Source organism: Macrobrachium rosenbergii, chromosome 54 (assembly GCF_040412425.1).
Source record: "Macrobrachium rosenbergii isolate ZJJX-2024 chromosome 54, ASM4041242v1, whole genome shotgun sequence".
Classification (NCBI taxonomy): Eukaryota; Metazoa; Arthropoda; class Malacostraca; order Decapoda; family Palaemonidae; genus Macrobrachium; species Macrobrachium rosenbergii.
Genome location: NC_089794.1, coordinates 12,526,497 through 12,546,740, shown reverse-complemented (window position 1 = coordinate 12,546,740; position 20,244 = coordinate 12,526,497). Strand labels below are relative to the sequence as shown.

General features: G+C 34.9%; 3 protein-coding genes across 3 annotated transcripts; all 3 read left to right on the top strand.

Annotated features, from left to right (window-relative positions):
- Positions 1-8,010: 8,010 nt before the first annotated feature.
- Positions 8,011-9,540, top strand: LOC136834515 (uncharacterized). The gene is made up of 3 exons (XM_067097109.1): positions 8,011-8,080; positions 8,583-8,730; positions 9,258-9,540. The coding sequence occupies exons 1-3, from the start codon at positions 8,069-8,071 to the stop codon at positions 9,401-9,403; spliced, it is 306 nt and encodes a 101-aa protein (XP_066953210.1). The 5' UTR covers positions 8,011-8,068; the 3' UTR covers positions 9,404-9,540.
- Positions 9,541-12,511: 2,971 nt separating this feature from the next.
- On the top strand, positions 12,512-14,152 carry LOC136834514 (uncharacterized). Its single transcript, XM_067097108.1, has 3 exons — positions 12,512-12,560; positions 13,181-13,328; positions 13,869-14,152. The coding sequence occupies exons 1-3, from the start codon at positions 12,549-12,551 to the stop codon at positions 14,012-14,014; spliced, it is 306 nt and encodes a 101-aa protein (XP_066953209.1). The 5' UTR covers positions 12,512-12,548; the 3' UTR covers positions 14,015-14,152.
- Positions 14,153-17,018: 2,866 nt separating this feature from the next.
- On the top strand, positions 17,019-18,510 carry LOC136834513 (uncharacterized). Its single transcript, XM_067097107.1, has 3 exons — positions 17,019-17,058; positions 17,545-17,692; positions 18,257-18,510. The coding sequence occupies exons 1-3, from the start codon at positions 17,047-17,049 to the stop codon at positions 18,400-18,402; spliced, it is 306 nt and encodes a 101-aa protein (XP_066953208.1). The 5' UTR covers positions 17,019-17,046; the 3' UTR covers positions 18,403-18,510.
- The last annotated feature ends 1,734 nt before the right edge of the window (positions 18,511-20,244 follow it).

Genomic DNA, 20,244 nt, shown 5'->3' with positions numbered 1-20,244 from the left:
ATAGAGGTCTCTGTTGAGTTGCAATTTGACAATGGCTCTTTGACAGACGATCGAGACAGGTGCAGGCAATAAACTAAAAGCTTTTTCATGATTAATGTTCATGTCTAGAGACAAGATTTCTAGTAATTAATCTTATTATTAAATATAATGGGACCTCAGCTTAGACGACTAAAAGTCATTTATTGTTATCACCAACAGTTACAAAATGCCATGCATGTCTTCACTGTGTGGACATCTGGGACTCTAAAATATTACTTAGCTTCCCATCTTTGATTACAGTATATATTCAACACTTTGAATATGAGGAACTGAAGGTTAGTTTTAATTAGATGAATTATAGAAATTACTCATTAATAGAGAACCGACACCATTAGGAAGATAATTCCTGGTGCTTTAGGATTCACACGAAGAAAGGAAATGAAAAGACCATTAAAAGATTTTTGATCTATGACCAAAGAAAGATAGAAACGCACGCTGATAAGGGTTAAACGTTTGCTGTTATAGATGCGGTATAGTTTTGGTGCCACATGAAGTCAACAAGTAAAAAATCATTGTGATTATAGCCTATTTGGAACAATAAGATGTTGAAGTATATGCAAACTGGTTAAATTCTATAGAAACAGTGGCAATGGACAACCATATACACAGACATACAGACGCTACTCTACTTAACAAGTTACGTTCCGAACGGCTGTTAGTATCTTGATTTGTTCGTAAGTCCAATTTAATATACGCAGTCAATACATACAGTAATATTTATGTTTTTTGGTGCTAAAACACAATGTTATTACTGTACTGTATTTTATAGAGTATTTTATTACTACGAATGATATATAAAACCTAAATACATTAAAAAAATAATATAATAATAATAAAGTACAATTTTTCTTACCTCTGAACAAATTTTAATTTACGATCACGGTTGTTCGTATCTCTGAAAGTTCTAACTTGAAAATTCACTACTAGAGGAGATTTATATAGAAACACACACACACACACACACACACACACACACACATATATATATATATATATATATATATATATATATATATATATATATATATATATATATATATTTATATATAACAATTACCTCTTAGTTTCCTATTTCTTAATGTTTTTGAATATTCATTCCACTGGAAGCCTTGAAATTTGAAAGGAAATAAATGAAAACTTTGTCATTCATAAGTGGGATTCGAACCCATACGTTTAGATGAAGCGTTCCAGTCATTTCCTGTCGAATTTTAATGGTTACAGTGGATAGCATTTTCCAGAAACATGCACACACACACACATTATATATATATATATTTATAAAATCAGGAACGCAATTGCAAGCTCTACCATAACCCGGCTGCCACTGCCTATGAGAATGCAAATACAAAATTATACAGAAGTTTTGTCAAGTGCATTGCCTTATAAGGTTTTAATGATTCCACAGACCTTTTCTTTATATTTTCTTATCGTTCCTTTTCATGAAATGATATTTCATATTCCAGATGATGACACGAATGAAGCCTCGCATTTAGGCACAAAATATCTTTAACGAGGAGTCCATAATCGGCCAGGTATGGTCACCAGAGCTCAGCTAATCAGGTGTCAATACGTTATTACAGGTAGCAAGGTCATCGACCTTTAACCATCGACGATACCTGGAAGGTTCCACACGAGTAACAGCTGCGGTTAAGATATCTCAATTAGCTTGTCCAGGATTAATATGAGCAGTTTTTGTATTTTCTTTGACCTGTTTTGCTCTTCTAACCACAAAGAAAAGATCAGAGGATTCAGTTGCAAATGAATTGAGTAACTTGGGAAAGATGATTATAATCCTGAAGAATTACAATTTATCAAATTGAATTTATAAAGAATATCCATCAGGGCCAACCTTATGAGTCACTTATTTTAACTCGGTGGTACGTCTACACTATGTAGTAGTAGTGGTAATAATAATAATAATAATAATAATAATAATAATAATAATAATAATAATAATAATAATAATAATAATTTGTCCTTTAATAATAATAATTTAATAATAATAATAATAATAATATAATAATAATAATAATAAAAATTTGTCCTTTCATCTAACGATCCCGAGTCTTGCAACCCTCTTCATCATGCCACAGTTAAAAGAAATAAGTCTCAATTACCACTGCTGAATTTGAAGAGCGTGTCAGCTATGTTAAATACCTTTAAATTATCTAGACAAAAGAAAAAACCGACAACCTACACAGCAGAAGCCACAAACAGTCAAGAACAAGATGCGCCCACACCCACGGCTCGTAAAACACATCATGCGAACGACCCTTGAAGGGATGTGGTTTGCGCTATGAATGGTTTCGTTGTTTGAGGTCCCGCATCTGCCGTGAATTCGGAAAATAGAAATAGAGTCTTTGAGTGGGAGGAATATCCTCCGAAGCTGGAATCATCCGTCCTTGTCCCAAGGATGGATGGAGATCAGGATGAAGACGGTAAAGGGAAATTCCCGGAGGGCGTTTCCACTATCCCAAGCTATAGACCATATCGTATAGGGCGCCCAGGACCTGAGGACACCTCACGTTTAGGATTCTGATTATAATAGGCGACTTTCGACACGCGTACCAAAGATTTGCATACACAAAGAGAGAGAGAGAGAGAGAGAGAGAGAGAGAGAGAGAGAGAGAGAGAGAGAGAGAGAGAGAGAGAGAGAGAGAGTTGGGATGGGGTACTTATATCTGGCTAATGAATCGGTGTCATCCACATTTGACTGATTCAGAAACTTTTTCATCAATATCTAAAAAAGTTGTACTATAGTGCCTTTAACGAACCACATGAATTATACAAAAATAACTGTACAAAGAAAATAGTTCTTGACCCTACAAAATAAAATAAAATAAAATTTAGAAAAAAAATTACAAAACTTAGGAATACCACACTTCTCACGATACCATCAGAGATTTAACAAAGAAATGTTTATCTCAGTTACAGATGATGAGAGCGTCCTAAAAATTCCGTTCCGCTATTCAATTATCTCTTGTTCTCTTCAAAATTCTGTTTTTTTTAAACGTAATTATTGTCCCAAATTCTAGGACTGACCATGATTGCGAGGTGTGGCTCCCAGGGTAAGTCTTCTTCAAGGTTTTTTCTGCCCGTAAAGACAGAGGGATGTCCTGTCTTTTATTCGAACAGAGAGAAGAAGAAGAAGAAGAAGTAGTTATGGAATTTGTGGTCAGGATTTCAAAGGTGATTCGCTCAAAATTCTTTTTGAGTCTGAGGTGAATCGCTAAGTAATTCGTTAAGTAATGAGCTAATATTTTTGTAGTCTGAAGTAAGTCGCGGTGTTTTAAAGTATAAAGTGAATCGCTATTTTTTGGAGTCTAAAGTAATCTGCTCAAAACATTATTGTAAAGTGATACAGTTGAATGGAATCTGCTAAAAGCTTTTTGCTTTAAAATCTTCATCAGTTCCCTAAAAATTCTTCTGTAATTTGCTAAAAATTGTTTCTTAAAAATTCTTCTGTCACTTGCTAAAAATTGTTTCGAGTCTAAAGTAACTCACTGACTAAATTTCTGATTCGTAAATAATAAGCCAAAATTTGTTTGAAGAATTAGAGCAATATGAGCACATACGTTGCTTTCAGTAAGGAAATAAAATCTGTTTGTTTCTGTTTAGTTACTGACATTTTAATGAGAAGATATCCTAACTGAAAAAACACTATCTTAAAAAAATGATTATCAACTCAGTATTGATAACAGTATTATACACTGGTTTCATGTTTCACTCCATATTAAATATACATGTTTAAAGATATAAAACAATTATAAAAAATCAGAAATCTCAATTGCTTACCTGATAGTCAGGTGGTCAAAATCACTTTCTATCGTGGTTTCTAAACCAGGCAATGATTCGAATCCTGCCTGGGACGAAGCACTTATCAACTATAATTCCTCTTGGGTGTATGTTAATCCCAAGGTATCGTAAACTCGTTGTTAAACAGTATCTATGGCCTAACAGTTAGGATATACCTAGACACACGAACACACACATTATATATATATATATATATATATATATATATATATATATATATATATATATATATATATATATATATATATATATATATATACATTATTCTATTTCACGGCGCTTTCTGGTTGCCTTCACGTAATTACCATTAATTAGTCTCTCTCATAATTACAGTTAACTTTAGATAACTTTTATAACTTTGTTATTTTATTGGTTTAACAGAGATTGTGCTGTAACCACTATACAATTATTATATCCTGTTCTCCTATAACCAAAATAATAATAATAATAATAATAATAATAATAATAATAATAATAATAATAATAATAATAGTTTAGCTTTTATTTATGGACAGATAATATAAAACTTCAGAACAGTGCATAAAAGAGATTGAAATGACAAAGAACGCTTGTCATTTAAAGGCCATAGTTAATTCATACGAGACCCAAATGGTCTAAAACCTGTTACTACGAGCGTTAGGATTCAACGTAGCCTACCCAAGTGTCTTTTTCTATAAGCGTAGAGAAAACCGCAAACTGTTCTCAGTTAAAAATAAAAAGTTGGTTGACTATCGTACATAGTCATCATGTGGTGAGAGGATTCTCCTTCCGATGTGGGAAACAAGGCAGAATACCAGAAAATGCCGCTTCTTGTATTACAAGTAGTATATATGGAGACAAGGACATTTAGGCGTATACATAGTATATATATACACATATGTATTGTTATTAAAAAAAGATTAAAAATTTAAATCTTAGCGAACGTCCAGTATCTCTCGCCGGCAATAACTAGTTGTCGCCTCAGAGGAGGGTGGAGATTGGGAGTGTAGGGGGGAGGGCTGCCGCATGTAACGGTTTTTTTCATATCCGGTCCGAGGTCTGAGGAAGACGGATGCATTATTATTTATACAAAGAATCCATTGCTAGTTTTAACCAAAAAGGTAAATATGGGTTTTGTTTTAGATATTTTACACAGTGTTCCATTATTCAGCACCATTTATTTGCAACCTTATTATATGTATGTATTTTTTTTTATTTTTATTTTCAACAAAAGTAATAGTACTTCTTGATGTATTTGTTTCAATAATTGAATATAAAGGAAGGTTCAACCAACTAAAAGAGTTTGTTTTACATTAGTCATGTACAAAATAACAGATATGGTGTGGGGGTAACGAGCTTGCTGCTAGCCAGGATTTTGGAAAAAGTAGGGTAATGACCAAAAGTAATTGGGAACCGCTGGTATAAACCAAGATATTTCCCCACAAAGTCTAAGTCCTGATCACTTAAAGAGATTCATCTTTCATACATTTCTATCAAGAGCTACCGGCATCGACCCATTTCCTTGTCGTCATCCTCTTCTATCATTAATACAAAACTTCAGCCTGTCGAGAGGTCTGCCTACGCTAAAACACGAAACTGAAAAATTTTTGTACTAGTGTCGTGGCATGCCACTCAAATTTCGCGGGTTCGCGCCTCCCCCAGGGCGATGAAAAATCAATGGCTCTGTATCACGATCGGTTACTGCTGCAGTGTGGGGTGTGCAGTGGGAGGTTGAAACCAACATTCTCTGGAAGCTTGAATTTCAAGTCAATGGCCCCTCTGTGCTTGTTCCACGTGAATAGGTTTCATCTACCGAAATAATAATAATAATATAATAATAAGAGTAATAATAATAATAATAAAGGTAGAGTAAGGGCAGTGTACAAGTTACGCTATGTAGCGAATGATGACGTATAACTCAGCACAAGGTAAAAAAAAAAAAAATATTCCGTTATCCTTCAAAATCAGACAAGAAATATCCATAATCAGGAGCTAACACCATTCGATGTCACTGTCATAAGGCGCCAAAGCACTGACCAATAAAGTGTCGTATAAATCGTAGGGTTATACTTGAGGGCTTATGCCAGTCTCATGAAACTGTTATTATACAAACGCTTTTATCTACACAAAACACCAGTTGATTTACTTCTGAACAGTGTACAGTATACTATAGCTTCTGATTTTTCATAATACCTTTATAAAGTTTAACTTCCATCTTTACACATTATTTAAATTTGGAAGTTATCCCAAGAAGTTGATGTCTCTTTAACCATGGTACTTTTTTTTATCAAAGGAAATGATTTACATAAAACTCAAAATATTTTGATAGAAGATTTCCTTACCACTAAGAATAATAAGCAAAAGTAAATTGGAATATGGCTCTTATACAAGAATGGTTAAAGTATCAGCAGCTCTATATTTACAATCTATAGGTACAAGATTTTAACCCTAGGTAAAATAATGTCCGGTGTAAACTATTAGTTAAAAGTTTCTGATAACATTTTTTTGGTATAAGAGGTTGCCTGAACTGGTCCCTATAAACTAAATTAGCAAAAGATGAGGCTCGAAAGCTGCGAAGTCTTTACAGAATAACGAACGATTCGCTAGCGTGGAAAAACTCATTTACTCTGACAAGAAAAAAACCAGTAATCCTTTTATGCCTTTAACCTACCTTAGCAGATGTAGTCTATAGTGGACGGGTTTGCGTTCTTGGTTTTCAAGGAATCCTTTTCTCATCCAAAGAGACCGATAGAAGCCTGGCCACATCAACGCTGACCACATCAAAACCACAAATTGCCTTACAAACTTCTTCCTTGAGACTTACAAACTGGCTGACGTTCAAACAGTTATCTCAGATGGCACCTTATTCACAGCAGGACAGGAGCAGATTAAGATAAACGAAATTCGTTTCTGCTTAATTCCTTTTCCAACTTTGAGAGACACCATCAAGTAGGAAGGTTTGTGAATGGAATCATAACACCAAGACTCTCCAACTCCAGCAATTCGTTCTGCAAAACGCAAAAGCAAGGATTTTAATTTTGGTAATTTCATTAGTTAAGGCAGTTTATAACACTGGGACAGAAGCAGGAAAAGCGGAAGAACCACAACAAGGAGGTCAATATACAGTTTCTCTTCTTGTTTATTTCTCAGAGTATCGCCAACATGGCGGTTCTCACGCCAGAAAAAAATATTGGAACACGATGAGCAATCGAGCACGTCAAGACCTGAACGAAAGTCCGGTTAATAATAATAAATAATAATAATAATAATGGAGAAAAAAAACCAGTTATGTATATGTATATATATTTAAAGATAAATCTGTACAGGAAGCTTCCGGGAAACTGTTCGATTTCCCGAAAGCTTTCTGTACAGATTTATCTTTAAATACTCGTGTATGTACATATACATAATAACTGTGGATCTGTTTCTCCATTTCAAGACTCATGCTACTATGAGTATTTAATAATAATAATAAATGCTATTGTTTAATAGTAATTACCATCATTTTCTCTTTACCTCTCGAAAGATGTTTTGTGTGGATAAATTTCTTGATACTCATGAAGGAAGATTTAAGGAATCCCCAACCTACAAATGCACCTTAGTTGCATGTTTTTAAAGCTTTAACCATAAACTAACTCTTGATATGCTGAATGCAAAGCTTTTTGTCGTTTTACACCAAGCTTAGCGGGACTCAATTTCAGTTACAATAAAGCTTCCAAGTAAAACATTCAAGCCTGAATAACATCTCAATTCTCAATCAAATAAACTGAGGTTAACAAAAAAAGTCTGTTCCTGTTACTCCCAGATGAGACAATTTTGTCCTCCACATAATTCGAGAAATCTCTTGAAGTCTCTTGACTAACAGCTGACGTAAATTTCATCCACTTGTATAACCTCATCTCGTTTAAAAAAAAATTATTTCTTGCTTTGAATAAAAAATTACAATGAAAAAAAAAAACACTTCAAACACAGCGGTTACCGAAAAATGATTACGTTCTTAACAGATGAAGATTTCCTTGACCCAAGACAATCCTCACAATTAGTGGACTTAATGACGCGGAGATTACACCCAAGCCCCAAGTCTTTGTCCTATACATCAAGACCAATTAAGAGCGAGAGGCGTGGTCACCCCTCCCTCTATTCCAAGGTCCTAATTTCCCTATAAATATTGGATGTCCTGAGAATTCGAGTGTCAGTTACCTCGAGAGGAACCCAATCCACACATACATTCATCATGCGTGCTATGGTAAGTCTTCACCCACTTGAGGGTACTACTACTACTACTACTACTACTACTACTACTATTAGTATAATTATAGTAGTTGCTCATTTTAGTAATATCAGATTGCTGTGCAAGAAGTCTTGTGCAAATAAGTTAGGAAAGGAAATTACCGTAATAATGGATTGATTAAACTGAAAGACCTAAACTTACTTACATAAAACCACCTATTCCTAAATTTTACTTCTTTTACACAAAAATATTGCAAAAATATGAATACTGAAAATAGGCAGAGGCATAAATGCCTTTCCAAACGATGATAGGTGAAAAATTTGACGAGGTGATGAATGCAACAACTTATATAATGAAGAAAAAAAAAGTTAATGTATCGTTTCTATCTTTCCTCCTTTATAAATTTCTTCCTTCACGCAAATCTAACATATTAAATAATATACAATATAATATGATTCTTGAAAAACTCTTGAATTAGCAAAAATAAAATTATAATTTTGGAATGATTCCTTAACAGGTATTCTTGTGCCTGTTGGCTGTGGCCGTTGCCTCGCCTGCACCAGAACCTGAGGCAGATCCTCAGCTCCTTCTGCCTCACTCCCTGAACTACTTCAACCCCTTCGTCCACTCCATTAACGCTGGGGATTCACACCTCTACTCCTACCGTAAGTGTAGCAGGGTTAAATGTTAACACATTCGGATTCCCATGACATTAAAGTACTGTGCTTCATAGTTTCTCCAAACCTTAAGATTCTGGCTGGCTTCAACAAGAGGCTCCAGAGGAAGGCGTTTCAATCAGACCTGAGTTTTGGGTTCTTATCAAAGGTCAGGAGAAGACTGACCTTGTATGACAGATCCCACAGGTGTCCCCAGGGAAACATCACAAGAGAGCTCCCCAACCGAAACGTGGCCCTAATATACCTCCGGAATCCCCTGAGGACGCCTTAGTAAAGATTTTGATTTCGGTTGGAAAAGCAATGATGTACTTTAACATTTTACACTAATATATTCTCAGAGGATACATACATACAAACATACATACATACATACACACATATATATATATATTATATATATTATATATATATATATATATATATACAGTATTATATACACACACATATACATACATGTTTATTTATATTTCCCTGATGCTCAATTTTAAATAATATATTTAATCTAATTTTTCCAGCATATGGGCATCACCTCGCATATGGCCATAGATACCCACTCGCTTATGGTCATGGGTATCCCATCACTGCCGGCTATGGAGCAGCCTATCCCCTGGGATACCCTTACTCATACCCAGTTGTAAAGACAGCCACTACTGAGGAATAGAGACCTGGAATCGTTATGGAATCCACAGAAAAGAGCATGATTGGAAAAAGACTGAATTCACTTGGTCATCTGTAATTACGCTAAATTTCCTTCTTTTTGTATATTTTTTTTTAATGAAATAAAGAAACTCACTCAAATGAAACTATTTTTGTGTCATTTCTTTTCCCCTGGTAGTTGTGACGCCATAAAACTTGAAAGTTAATAATCGATCATTTGTGTGTTCTGGCTGAAAATTTGATAAAGATGGAATGAAATACCTGATCTTAATAATATTTTGTATTTTTCAAAGAACTATTTTGTTAGGGGTAAATGAACGACAGAGTATGAGAGAATGGAATAGTGACAAATAAAGAATAAACTAAGTGCACTGACCCAAAATCAAATGTACATAACGCAACAAAGATAAAAAATGCATTAACCGATAAGGGCTGCCCCAGTCATACCTTTATAAATACCTACAAGACCTTATGCTTCCATAATTGCCTGAGGGGAAAAACGGTTTGTCCACTAAAATATCAATAAATATCTTCTTACTCAAATGGTATAAACCTGCTAAAATTGACATTAATTTTCACTAGTTCAATCAATATCCCTTAAATTCCCAAAAGATGTCAGTTAACAATGTGAAGTCAAGGAAACTTTCCAATTTCTCACTTTTACAATTAATTTGTTATTTGCCAAATTATCGGTCACACTTTGTCATTTACTTGGATTTATCTGAATAACACGATTTGTCAATATACTAAGAAATTTTTCCTTGTTATTTCTCTTTCATAGAAAAGTTCAATCTTGAATTCTTCCATTTTTCCTTTCCTGTACAGCTGTTCTTCGCACCAGACCGTTAAGGATGGTCTCACTTTTCAGAATTTTTTTATTTCAAAAAATTCTTTAAAATTATGTTTTTCAGTACGAGTCTTGACCATCCAATTTCATCCAGGGCAAGACTTGCATGAAATTAAACCTCGATGACCTCCGCGAACCTTCCGTTTTATACGCCAAGTTTATCTCCGAGGCACAGAAGAAATGAGACTGCAGACATCCAACGTCCCTGTTCCACAGGGAACAGGTCTTTCTTCGCCTGAGGGGACACGAACTTTCACCCTGTGGTATCAATATTGTCCACTAAAATATCAATAAATATCCACTTCTTAGAGTTGTTTTCCTCAAATGGTGTAAGATTCTGATAAAATCCTTTCACGGTGGAAGAGTTACTTCACTAGTTGCTAATTCAATTTGAGCCTTAAATTCCCAAAAGATGTCAGTTATTATGATGTGAAGTCAAGCGGCAGCTAACTGTATATTACAACAATTTAAGTAACTTTGGTACAATAAATTATAGTTAATGGTCCTGCAATCAACAAATTAAAGCGGTTTTTAAGTTAAAGTGCCAGGTTCCATCTTGGATTTTTCTTGAATAATACGATCTTGAATAATGATATAATAAGAAATTTAATTAAAAGTGACTTCTCATATTGTATTATCTTAGAAAATTATCTCATGAAATAGCAAATTTCGGTTTTTGGAATAACGGCATTTCTTCATATTCTAAGATAGGAATCGGCTTGTATTTATGCTCCTGGAAATTTAGAGGATGAAAATAGTGAGTTCTTATAAACTTAAAACTTTTGATTCTTTGGAACATCATGAAAAAGGGAATGAGCTAAAGAAAAAAAGAATGAATTATTGCAGAAGTGAATTTAATGCAATTGTTTGGTAATAGGTAGGTTTCAGAGGGTAAAGACATGACAATCTTAATTATGTTTGTATCAATTTTTTACTTAGTATTTGCAGAAATAAAGTTGAGTCACACCTGTTTACATTTCAGCTGTCTGAGAGCAAGAAAAAACTCTCAATCTAAAGATATTTCAAAGCTTCCAAAGATTTTTCTTGCAAATTTATTTCATTGTAAGTTTGGATATAAAAACAGTATTGTTCACTGAATTTACTTTTGATATATCAGAGAATTATAACAAACCGTTACATGATTTGACAGAATGAAAACAACACGTTTTTTAAAATCGTGAAGACCAGCGCATTTTCAGTAAGTACTTATGTAAGGAACTAGATTCTTGACCAATCTTGTAGGGTAAAAAAAAAGGCAATGAATGTGGTCTTGGCAGGTTTTGATTGGAAGAAGGTGACTGTGTTTGTAGATGACATTTTAAATGCCTTGGAGTTGCTTGAAAGCTAAAATCCTTCGGGGAAAAAATCATGCTTGAGAAAGAATTCTTCTTGGGAAAGAATCCTATTGAGGAAATAATCCTTCTAAAGCAAGAACTCCATTAGAAAAGAATCCTGCTCAGCAAAAATCCTTCTGGATGGAGTACAATGGAGGGAAGAATCGTTCTGTGGAAAGAATCCTTCTGGGGACAGGAAATCCTTCTGGGTGGGAATCCTTTTGAGAGAAAAATCCTTCTGTTGAAAGAATCCTCCTGAGAACAGGAATCCAGCTAAGCAAATAATCCTCCTGGGCGGGAATACTTTTGAGGGACGAATCCCTCTGTGGAAAGAATCCTTCTGAGGAGAGGAATCCCACTGGGCAAAAAATCCTTCAGGGTGGGAATTCTTTGGAAGGAGGACTCCTTTTGTGGAAAGAATCCTTCTCAAGGAAGGAACCTTGCTATGCAAAAAACATCCTTCTGGGTGGGAATTCTTTGGAGGGAGGTATTCTTTTGTGGAAAAAATCCTTCTAAGGGAAAGAATCCTACTACGAAAAGATCCTCCTGGGGTGGGAATCCTTTGGAGGGAAGAATCCTTCTGTGGAAAGAATTCTTCTCAGAAAAAAAAAAAGAATCAATGAAAAGGGTAAAAAATTTCTGAAGGTGGGCCAAGTGTATACTCCTGGATTCAAAGGTATAGCCTCATGGCAATGTCCACTCCAAAAGCCAATTCTTCAGCCGTCGTTGGCACTTAGGGGTATGTGGAAGGGTAAGCCAAAGGTTGGACCAATCCATATCCATGGTGAGGAGGAAGCCCATGGCCAAGCCCAAAGTCTTTGTACTAAAAATCGAGACTAATTATGAGCGAGGGGCGTGGTTACGCCTAACTCCACTTCAAGGTTCGAATTTCCGTATAAATATTGGATGTCCTGAGAATTCGAGTGTCAGTTACCTCGAGAGGAACCCAATCCACACATACATTCATCATGCGTGCTATGGTAAGTCCTCATCCACTTAAAGAATACTACTACTACTACTACTACTACTACTGCTACTACTACTACTACTACTATTATTATTGTTAAAGTAGTTTAACCAGACCACTGAGCTGACTTTCAGCTCTCATAGGGCTGGCCTACTACTACTACTATTACTACTACTAGTACTACTACTATCATCAGTACTATAAGAGTAACTGCTCATTTTAGTAATATCGGATTGCTGTGCAAGAAGCCTTATGCAAATAAGTTAGGAAAAGAAATTTATATTACCATAATGCTGGATTGATTAAGCTGAAAGACCTAAACCTACTTATATAAAACCATATCTTGCTAAATTTCACTCTTTTACACAAAAATATGAATACTGAAAATAGGCAGAGGCATAAATACCTTTCCAAATGCAATGATAGGTGAGAAATTTGACGAGGTAATGAATGCAGCAACTTATACAATAAAGAAAAAAAAGAGTTAAGGCATCGATTCTATCTTTCCTCCTTCATAAACTCCATCTTCCTTAACGCAAATCTAATATTCTAAACAATACAATCTAATATGATTTTTGAAAAACTCTTGAATAAGCAAAATAAAATTTTAATTTTGGAATGATTCCTTAACAGGTATTCTTGTGCCTGTTGGCTGTGGCCGTTGCCTTGCCTGCACCAGAACCTGAGGCAGATCCTCAGCTCCTTCTGCCTCACTCCCTGAATTACTTCAACCCCTTCATCCACTCCATTAACGCTGGGGATTCACACCTCTACTCCTACCGTAAGTATAGCAAGCTTAAATGTTAACACATTCAGATTCCCATGACATTAAAGTACTGTGCTTCATAGTTTTTCCAAACATCAAGATTCTGGCTGTCTTCAACAAGAGGCTCCAGAGGAAGGCGCTTCAATCAGACCTGAGTTTTGGGTTCTTAGCAAAGGTCAGGAGAAGACTGACTCTGTAGGACAGATCCCACAGGTGTCCCCAGGGAAACATCATAAGAGAGCTCCCCAACCAAAGCGTGGCCCTAAGATCGCTCTGGAATCCCCTGAGGACGCCTTTTGATTTTGATTTAGGTTGGAGGAACAATGATGTACTTTAATATTTTACACTAATATATTCTCAGAGGATACATACATACACACACATATACACATATATATATATATATATATATATATATATATATATATATATATATATATATATATATATATATATATATATATATATATATATATATATATATATATATATATATGCTTATTTATATTTCCTGCTGCTCAATTTTAAATAATATATTTCATCTAATTTTTCCAGCATATGGGCATCACCTTGCATATGGCCATAGATACCCACTCGCTTATGGTCATGGGTATCCCATCACTGCCGGCTATGGAGCAGCCTATCCCCTGGGATACCCTTACTCATACCCAGTTGTTAAGACAGCCACTACTGAAGAATAGAGACCTGGAATTGTTATGGAATCCACCGACCGGAGCATTCATGGAAAAAGACTTAATTCATTAGGTCATCTGTAATTACGCTGTATTTCCTTCTTTTTGTATATTTTTTTTATGAAATACACCAACTCGCCCAAATGAAACTATTGTCGTGTCATTTCATTTCCCCTGGTAGTTGTGACGCCATAAAGCTTGAACTTAATCAATCGATCATTTGTGTTTTCTGGCTAAAAATCTGATAAAGATAGAATGAAATACCTGATCTTATAAATATTTTATATTTTTAAAGAACTATTTTGTTATCTATATGTATATTTTTTTATTTCCCTATGATATCGGTATTTCATAAACCAGTATGAATAAAAACCGTGGTAAATGAACTACAGATAAAGTAGGAGAGAATGGAACAGTGACAAAAAAGGAATAAACTAAGTATATTAACCCAAAATCACAAGTACAACGCCATTAAAGATAAAAAATGCAAAAACCGATAAGGATAAAAAACATATCAAAAGAAGTTATAACTTCCACACAAAAATGCAAGAACTTGTAAAAGATGTTAAACTGTAAAAAAATGTTAAATATAAAAATTCGAAGAAACTCTTATCTAAAGTTTGTTTTTTTATAGTTGTCAAAAATATAATAAAGACGAGACACTTTTGGGTTGCCTCAGTCATACCTTTATAGATCCCTACAAGCCCTTATGCTTTCGTAACTGCCAGAAAAGTTTTTATATGTATTCTTCGTTCAGGCAAACTGGTAATTGACATTTTAACTCGTCAATCATAACCCTCTAACAAGCGAAAGGAAACTTTCCTTTGGTCTCACTTCACAGTTAATTTGTTATTTGCCTTATCTGTCTCACTTTGTCATTTATCTTACCGACTTTTCCTTTGTTATTTCCCTTTCATACTTTAATCTTGAATTCTTCCTTTCCTTTCTTGTACAGTTGTTCGCACCAGACCGTTACGGATGGTCTCAATTTTCCGAAAATTATTAAAATTATTTTTTCAGTACGAGTCTTGACCATCCAATTTCATCCAGGGGTAAGACACGCATGAAAGCTGACCTCGATGACCTGGGAACCTTCCTTTCATACGCCCTATCACAGGGAGGAATGAGACTGCAGACCCAACGTCCCTGTTCCACAGGGGAACAGGTCTTTCTTCGCCTGAGGGAGGACACGAACTTTCACCCTGTTGTATCAGTATTGTCCACTAAAACATCAATAAATATCCACTTGCAAGAGTCGTTTTCTTCAAATGGTGTGAAAGATTCTGAAAAAATCCTTTCATTGTAGAGAGTTACTTCACTCGTTGCTGACTCAATTTGAGCTTTAAATTCCCAAAAGATGTCAGTCATTGTGATGTGGAACCTAGAGGCAGCTGACTGTATATGAAAATAATCTATTTAACTTTGGTACAATAAATTATAGTTAATTGTCCTGCAATCAACAAATCAACGCGGTTTTTATGCTGAAGTGCCTGTTTCTTCATCTTGGATTTTTCTTGAATAATGAGATCTTGAATAATAACAATATAATATGAAATTTAATTAAAAGTGACTTCTCATATTTTATTATCTTAGCAAATTATCGCATGAAATAGCAAATTTATTTTGGAATAACAGCATTTCTTCATATTCTAAGATACAGTGAGTTCTTATAAACTTAAAAGTGAGGCATCATGAAAAAGGGAATGAGTAAAAACATGAATGAATCATTGCAAAAGTGAATTTTAAGGCAACAGGCAGGCTTCAGAGGGTAAAGACATGAAAATCTTAATAATCTTTGTAACAATTTTTTACTTTGCATTTGCAGAGATAAAGTTGAGTCACACCTCTTTCATTGTGTGCAAGAATAAACTGATATTTCAAAGCTTCCAAAGATTGTATTTGGAAAGTTATTTCAGTGTAAGTTTGGATATCAACACAGTATTGCTCATTCAATTTACTTTTGATATATCAGAGAATAATAACATAAACTGCTACAAGATTTGACAAAAAAAAAAAAAAAAAAAAACACGTTTTTAATATCGTGAAGACCAGTGCATTTTCAGTGAGTACTTATGTAAGGAAGTAGATTCTTGACCAATCTTGTAGGGTAAAAAAGATCTTGCATAAATCCTTCAGGGGAAAGAATCCTTGTGACAGAATCCTTCTTGTGATGGAATCCCTCTTGAGAAAGAATCCTTCTTGAGGAAGAATTCTTCTTGGAAAGAATCCTACTGCGGAAATAATCCTTCTAAAGCAAGAATCTCCATTAGAAAAGAATCCTGTTCAGCAAAAATCCTTCAAGATGGGAATAAAATGGAGGGAAGAATCCTTCTGTAGAAACAATCCTTCTGAGGAAAGGAAATCCTTCTATGTGGGAATCCTTTTGAGGGCAGAATCCTTGTGGAAAGAATCCTTCTGAGAACAGGAATCAGGCTAAGCAAAAAATCCCCTTCGGTGGGAATACTTTTGAGGGACGAATCCTTCTGTGCAAAAATTCCTTCTGAGGAAAGGAATCCTTATTTGGGAAGGAATCCTGCTATGCAAAAAAATCTTTCTGGGTGGGAATTCTTTAGAGGGATGTATTCTTTAGTGGAAGGAATCCTGCTACATAAAATCCTTATGGGTGGGAATCCTTTGGAGGGAAGAATCCTTCTGTGGAAAGAATTCTACTAGGAAAAAAAAAGACTTTGTGAAAAAGGCAAGAAATTCCTGAAGGTGAGGCCAAGTGCAATATTTCTGGATTCTAAGGAATAACCTCATGGCAATGCCCACTCCAGAAGCCAATTCTTCAGCCGTCGTTGGCACTTAGGAGTATGTGGAAGGGTAAGCCAAAGGTTAGACCAATCCATATCCATGGTGAAGAGGAAGCCCATGGCCAAGCCCAAAGTCTTTGTACTATAAATCGAGACCAATTAAGAGCGAGAGGCGTGGTCAACCCATCCCTCCATTTCAAGGTTCGAATTTCCGTATAAATGCTGGATGTCCTGAGATTTCGAGCGTCAGTTACCTCGAGAGGAACCCACTCTACACATACATCCATCATGCGTGCTATGGTAAGTCCTCATCCGCTTAAGGGATATTACTACTACTACTACTACTACTACTACTACTACTACTATAGTAGCTGCTTATTTTAGTAATCTCGGATTGCTGTGCAAGAAGCCCTGTGCAAATAAATTAAGAAAGGAAATGTTTATTACCATAATACTGGACTGATTAAGCTGAAAGACCTAAACCTACTTATATAAAACAACATATTGCTAAATTTTACTATTTCTGCGCAAAAATACCGCAAAGATATTAATACTGAAAATAGGCAGAGGCATAAATGCCTTTCCAAATACGATGATAGGTGAAAAATTTGACGAGGTAATGAATGCAGCAACTTATACATGCATCGATTCTATCTTTCCTCCTTTATAAACTCCATCTTCCTTAACGCAAATCTACTATTCTAAATAATACAATCTAATATGATTTTTGAAAAACTCTTGAATAAGCAAAAATAAAATTTTAATTTTGGAATGATTCCTTAACAGGTATTCTTGTGCCTGTTGGCTGTGGCCGTTGCCTTGCCTGCACCAGAACCTGAGGCAGATCCTCAGCTCCTTCTGCCTCACTCCCTGAACTACTTCAACCCCTTCGTCCACTCCATTAACGCTGGGGATTCACACCTCTACTCCTACCGTAAGTATAGCAAGGTTAAATGTTAACACATTCGGATTCCCATGACATTAAGGTACTGTACTTCATAGCTTTTCCAATCCTTAAGATTCTGGCTGGCTTCAACAAGAGGCTCCAGAGGAAGGCGCTTCAATCACACCTGAGTTTTGGGTTCTTAGCAAAGGTCAGGAGAAGACTGACCTTGTAGGACAGATCCCACAGGTGTCCCCAGGGAAACATCACAAGAGAGCTCCCCAACCGAAGCGTGGCCCTAATATACCTCCGGAATCCTTTGAGAACGCCTTAATAATGATTTTGATTTAGGTTGGAGGAGCAATGATGTACTTTAACATTTTACACTAATATATTCTCAGAGGATATATTCATACACATATACATACATACATACATACACACATACATATATATATATATATATATATATATACATATATATATATATATATATATATATATATATATATATATATATATATATATATATATATATATATATATATATATAATGTTTATTTATATTTCTCTGCTGCTCAATTTTAAATAATATATTCAATCTAATTTTTCCAGCATATGGGCATCACCTCGCATATGGCCATAGATACCCACTCGCTTATGGTCATGGGTATCCCATCACTGCCGGCTATGGAGCAGCCTATCCCTTGGGATACCCTTACTCATACCCAGTTGTTAAGACAGCCACTACTGAGGAATAGAGACCTGGAATCGTTATGGAATCCGCCGACCGGACCACTCTTGGAAAAAGACTGAATTCATTAAGTCATCTGTAATTACGCTGTATTTCCGTCTTTTTGTATATTTTTTTATGAAATACACCAACTCGCCCAAATGAAACTATTGTCGTGTCATTTGATTTCCCCTGGTAGTTGTGACGCCATAAAGCTTGAACTTAATCAATCGATCATTTGTGTTTTCTGGCTAAAAATCTGATAAAGATGGAATGAAATACCTGATCTTATAAATATTTTATATTTTTAAAGAACTATTTTGTTATCTGTATGTATATTTTCTTATTTCCCTATGATATCGGTATTTCATAAACCAGTATGAATAAAAACCGTGGTAAATGAACTACAGATAAAGTAGGAGAGAATGGAATAGTGACAAATATGGAATAAACTAAGAGTATTGACCCAAAATTACAAGTACAACGCCATTAAAGATAAAAAATGCAAAAACCGATAAGGCTAAAAAATATATCAAAAGAAATTATAACTTCCACAGAAAAATGTAAGAAACTGTAAAAGATGTTAAACTGTGAAAAAAATAAGTATAAAAACTCGAAGAAAATCTTATCTAAAGTTTTGATGTTTTTTTTAGTTTTCAAAAATATAATAAAGACGAGACACTTTTGGGTTGCCTCAGTCATACCTTTATAAATACCTACAAGACCTTATGCTTTCGTAATTGCCAAAAAGGTTTTATCTGTATTCTTCGTTCAGGCAAACTGCTAATTGACATTTTATCTCGTCAATCATAACCCTCTAACAAGCGAAAGAAAACTTTCCTTTGGTCTCACTTCATAGTTTATTTGTTATTTGCCTAATCTGTCTCACTTTGTCATTTATCTTACTCGTTTTTCCTTGTTATTTCTCTTTCATAATTTAATCTTGAATTCTTCCTTTCTTTCCTGTACAGCTGCTCGCACCAGACCGTTACGGATGGTCTCAATTTTCAGAAATTTATTTAAAAAAAATCTTTAAAATTATTTTTTCAGTACAAGTCTTGACCATCCAATTTCATCCATGGGTAAGACTTGCATGAAAGCCAACCTCGATGACCTGGGAACCTTCCTTTTTATACGCCTTATCACAGGGAGGAATGAGACTACAAACCCAACGTTCCTGTTCCACAGGGGAAGTGGTCTTTCTTCGTCTGAGGGAGGACACGAACTTTCACCCTGTTGTATCAGTATTGTCCACTAAAACATCATTAAATATCCACTTCTAAGAGTTGTTTTCTTCAAATGGTGTGAAAGATTCTGAGAAAATCCATTTCACTGTGGAAGAGTTATTTCACTCGTTGTTCATTCAATTTGAGCTTTAAATTCCCAAAAGATGTCAGTCATTGTGATGTGGAAGTCTAGAGGCAGCTGACTGTATATGAAAACAATTTATTTAATTTTGGTACAATAAATTATAGTTAATTGTCCTGCAATCAACAAATTAAGACGGTTTTATGCAATGAACTGTCCTGTTCCATCTTGGATTTTTTCTTGAATAATGAGATCTTGAATAATAATAATATAATATGAAATTTAATTAAAAGTGACTTTTCATATTTTATTATCTTAGAAAATTATCTCATGAAATAGCAAATTTATTTTGGAATAACGGCATTTCTTCACATTCTAAGATGAGTTCTTATAAACTTTGCATCATGAAAAGGGAATGAGTAAAAACATGAATGAATCATTGCAGAAGTGAATTTTAACAGGCAGGCTTCAGAGGGTAAAAGACATGAAAATCTTAATAATCTTTGTAACAATTTTTACTTAGCATTTGCAGAGATAAAGTTGAGTCAAACCTCTTTCATTG

Excerpts from the sequence above, each read along its gene's own strand:
- LOC136834515 (XM_067097109.1), top strand. Across the intron at positions 8,731-9,257 it reads TTCACACCTCTACTCCTACC|CATATGGGCATCACCTCGCA; the intron begins GTAAGTGTAGCA and ends TAATTTTTCCAG.
- LOC136834514 (XM_067097108.1), top strand. Across the intron at positions 13,329-13,868 it reads TTCACACCTCTACTCCTACC|CATATGGGCATCACCTTGCA; the intron begins GTAAGTATAGCA and ends TAATTTTTCCAG.
- LOC136834513 (XM_067097107.1), top strand. Across the intron at positions 17,693-18,256 it reads TTCACACCTCTACTCCTACC|CATATGGGCATCACCTCGCA; the intron begins GTAAGTATAGCA and ends TAATTTTTCCAG.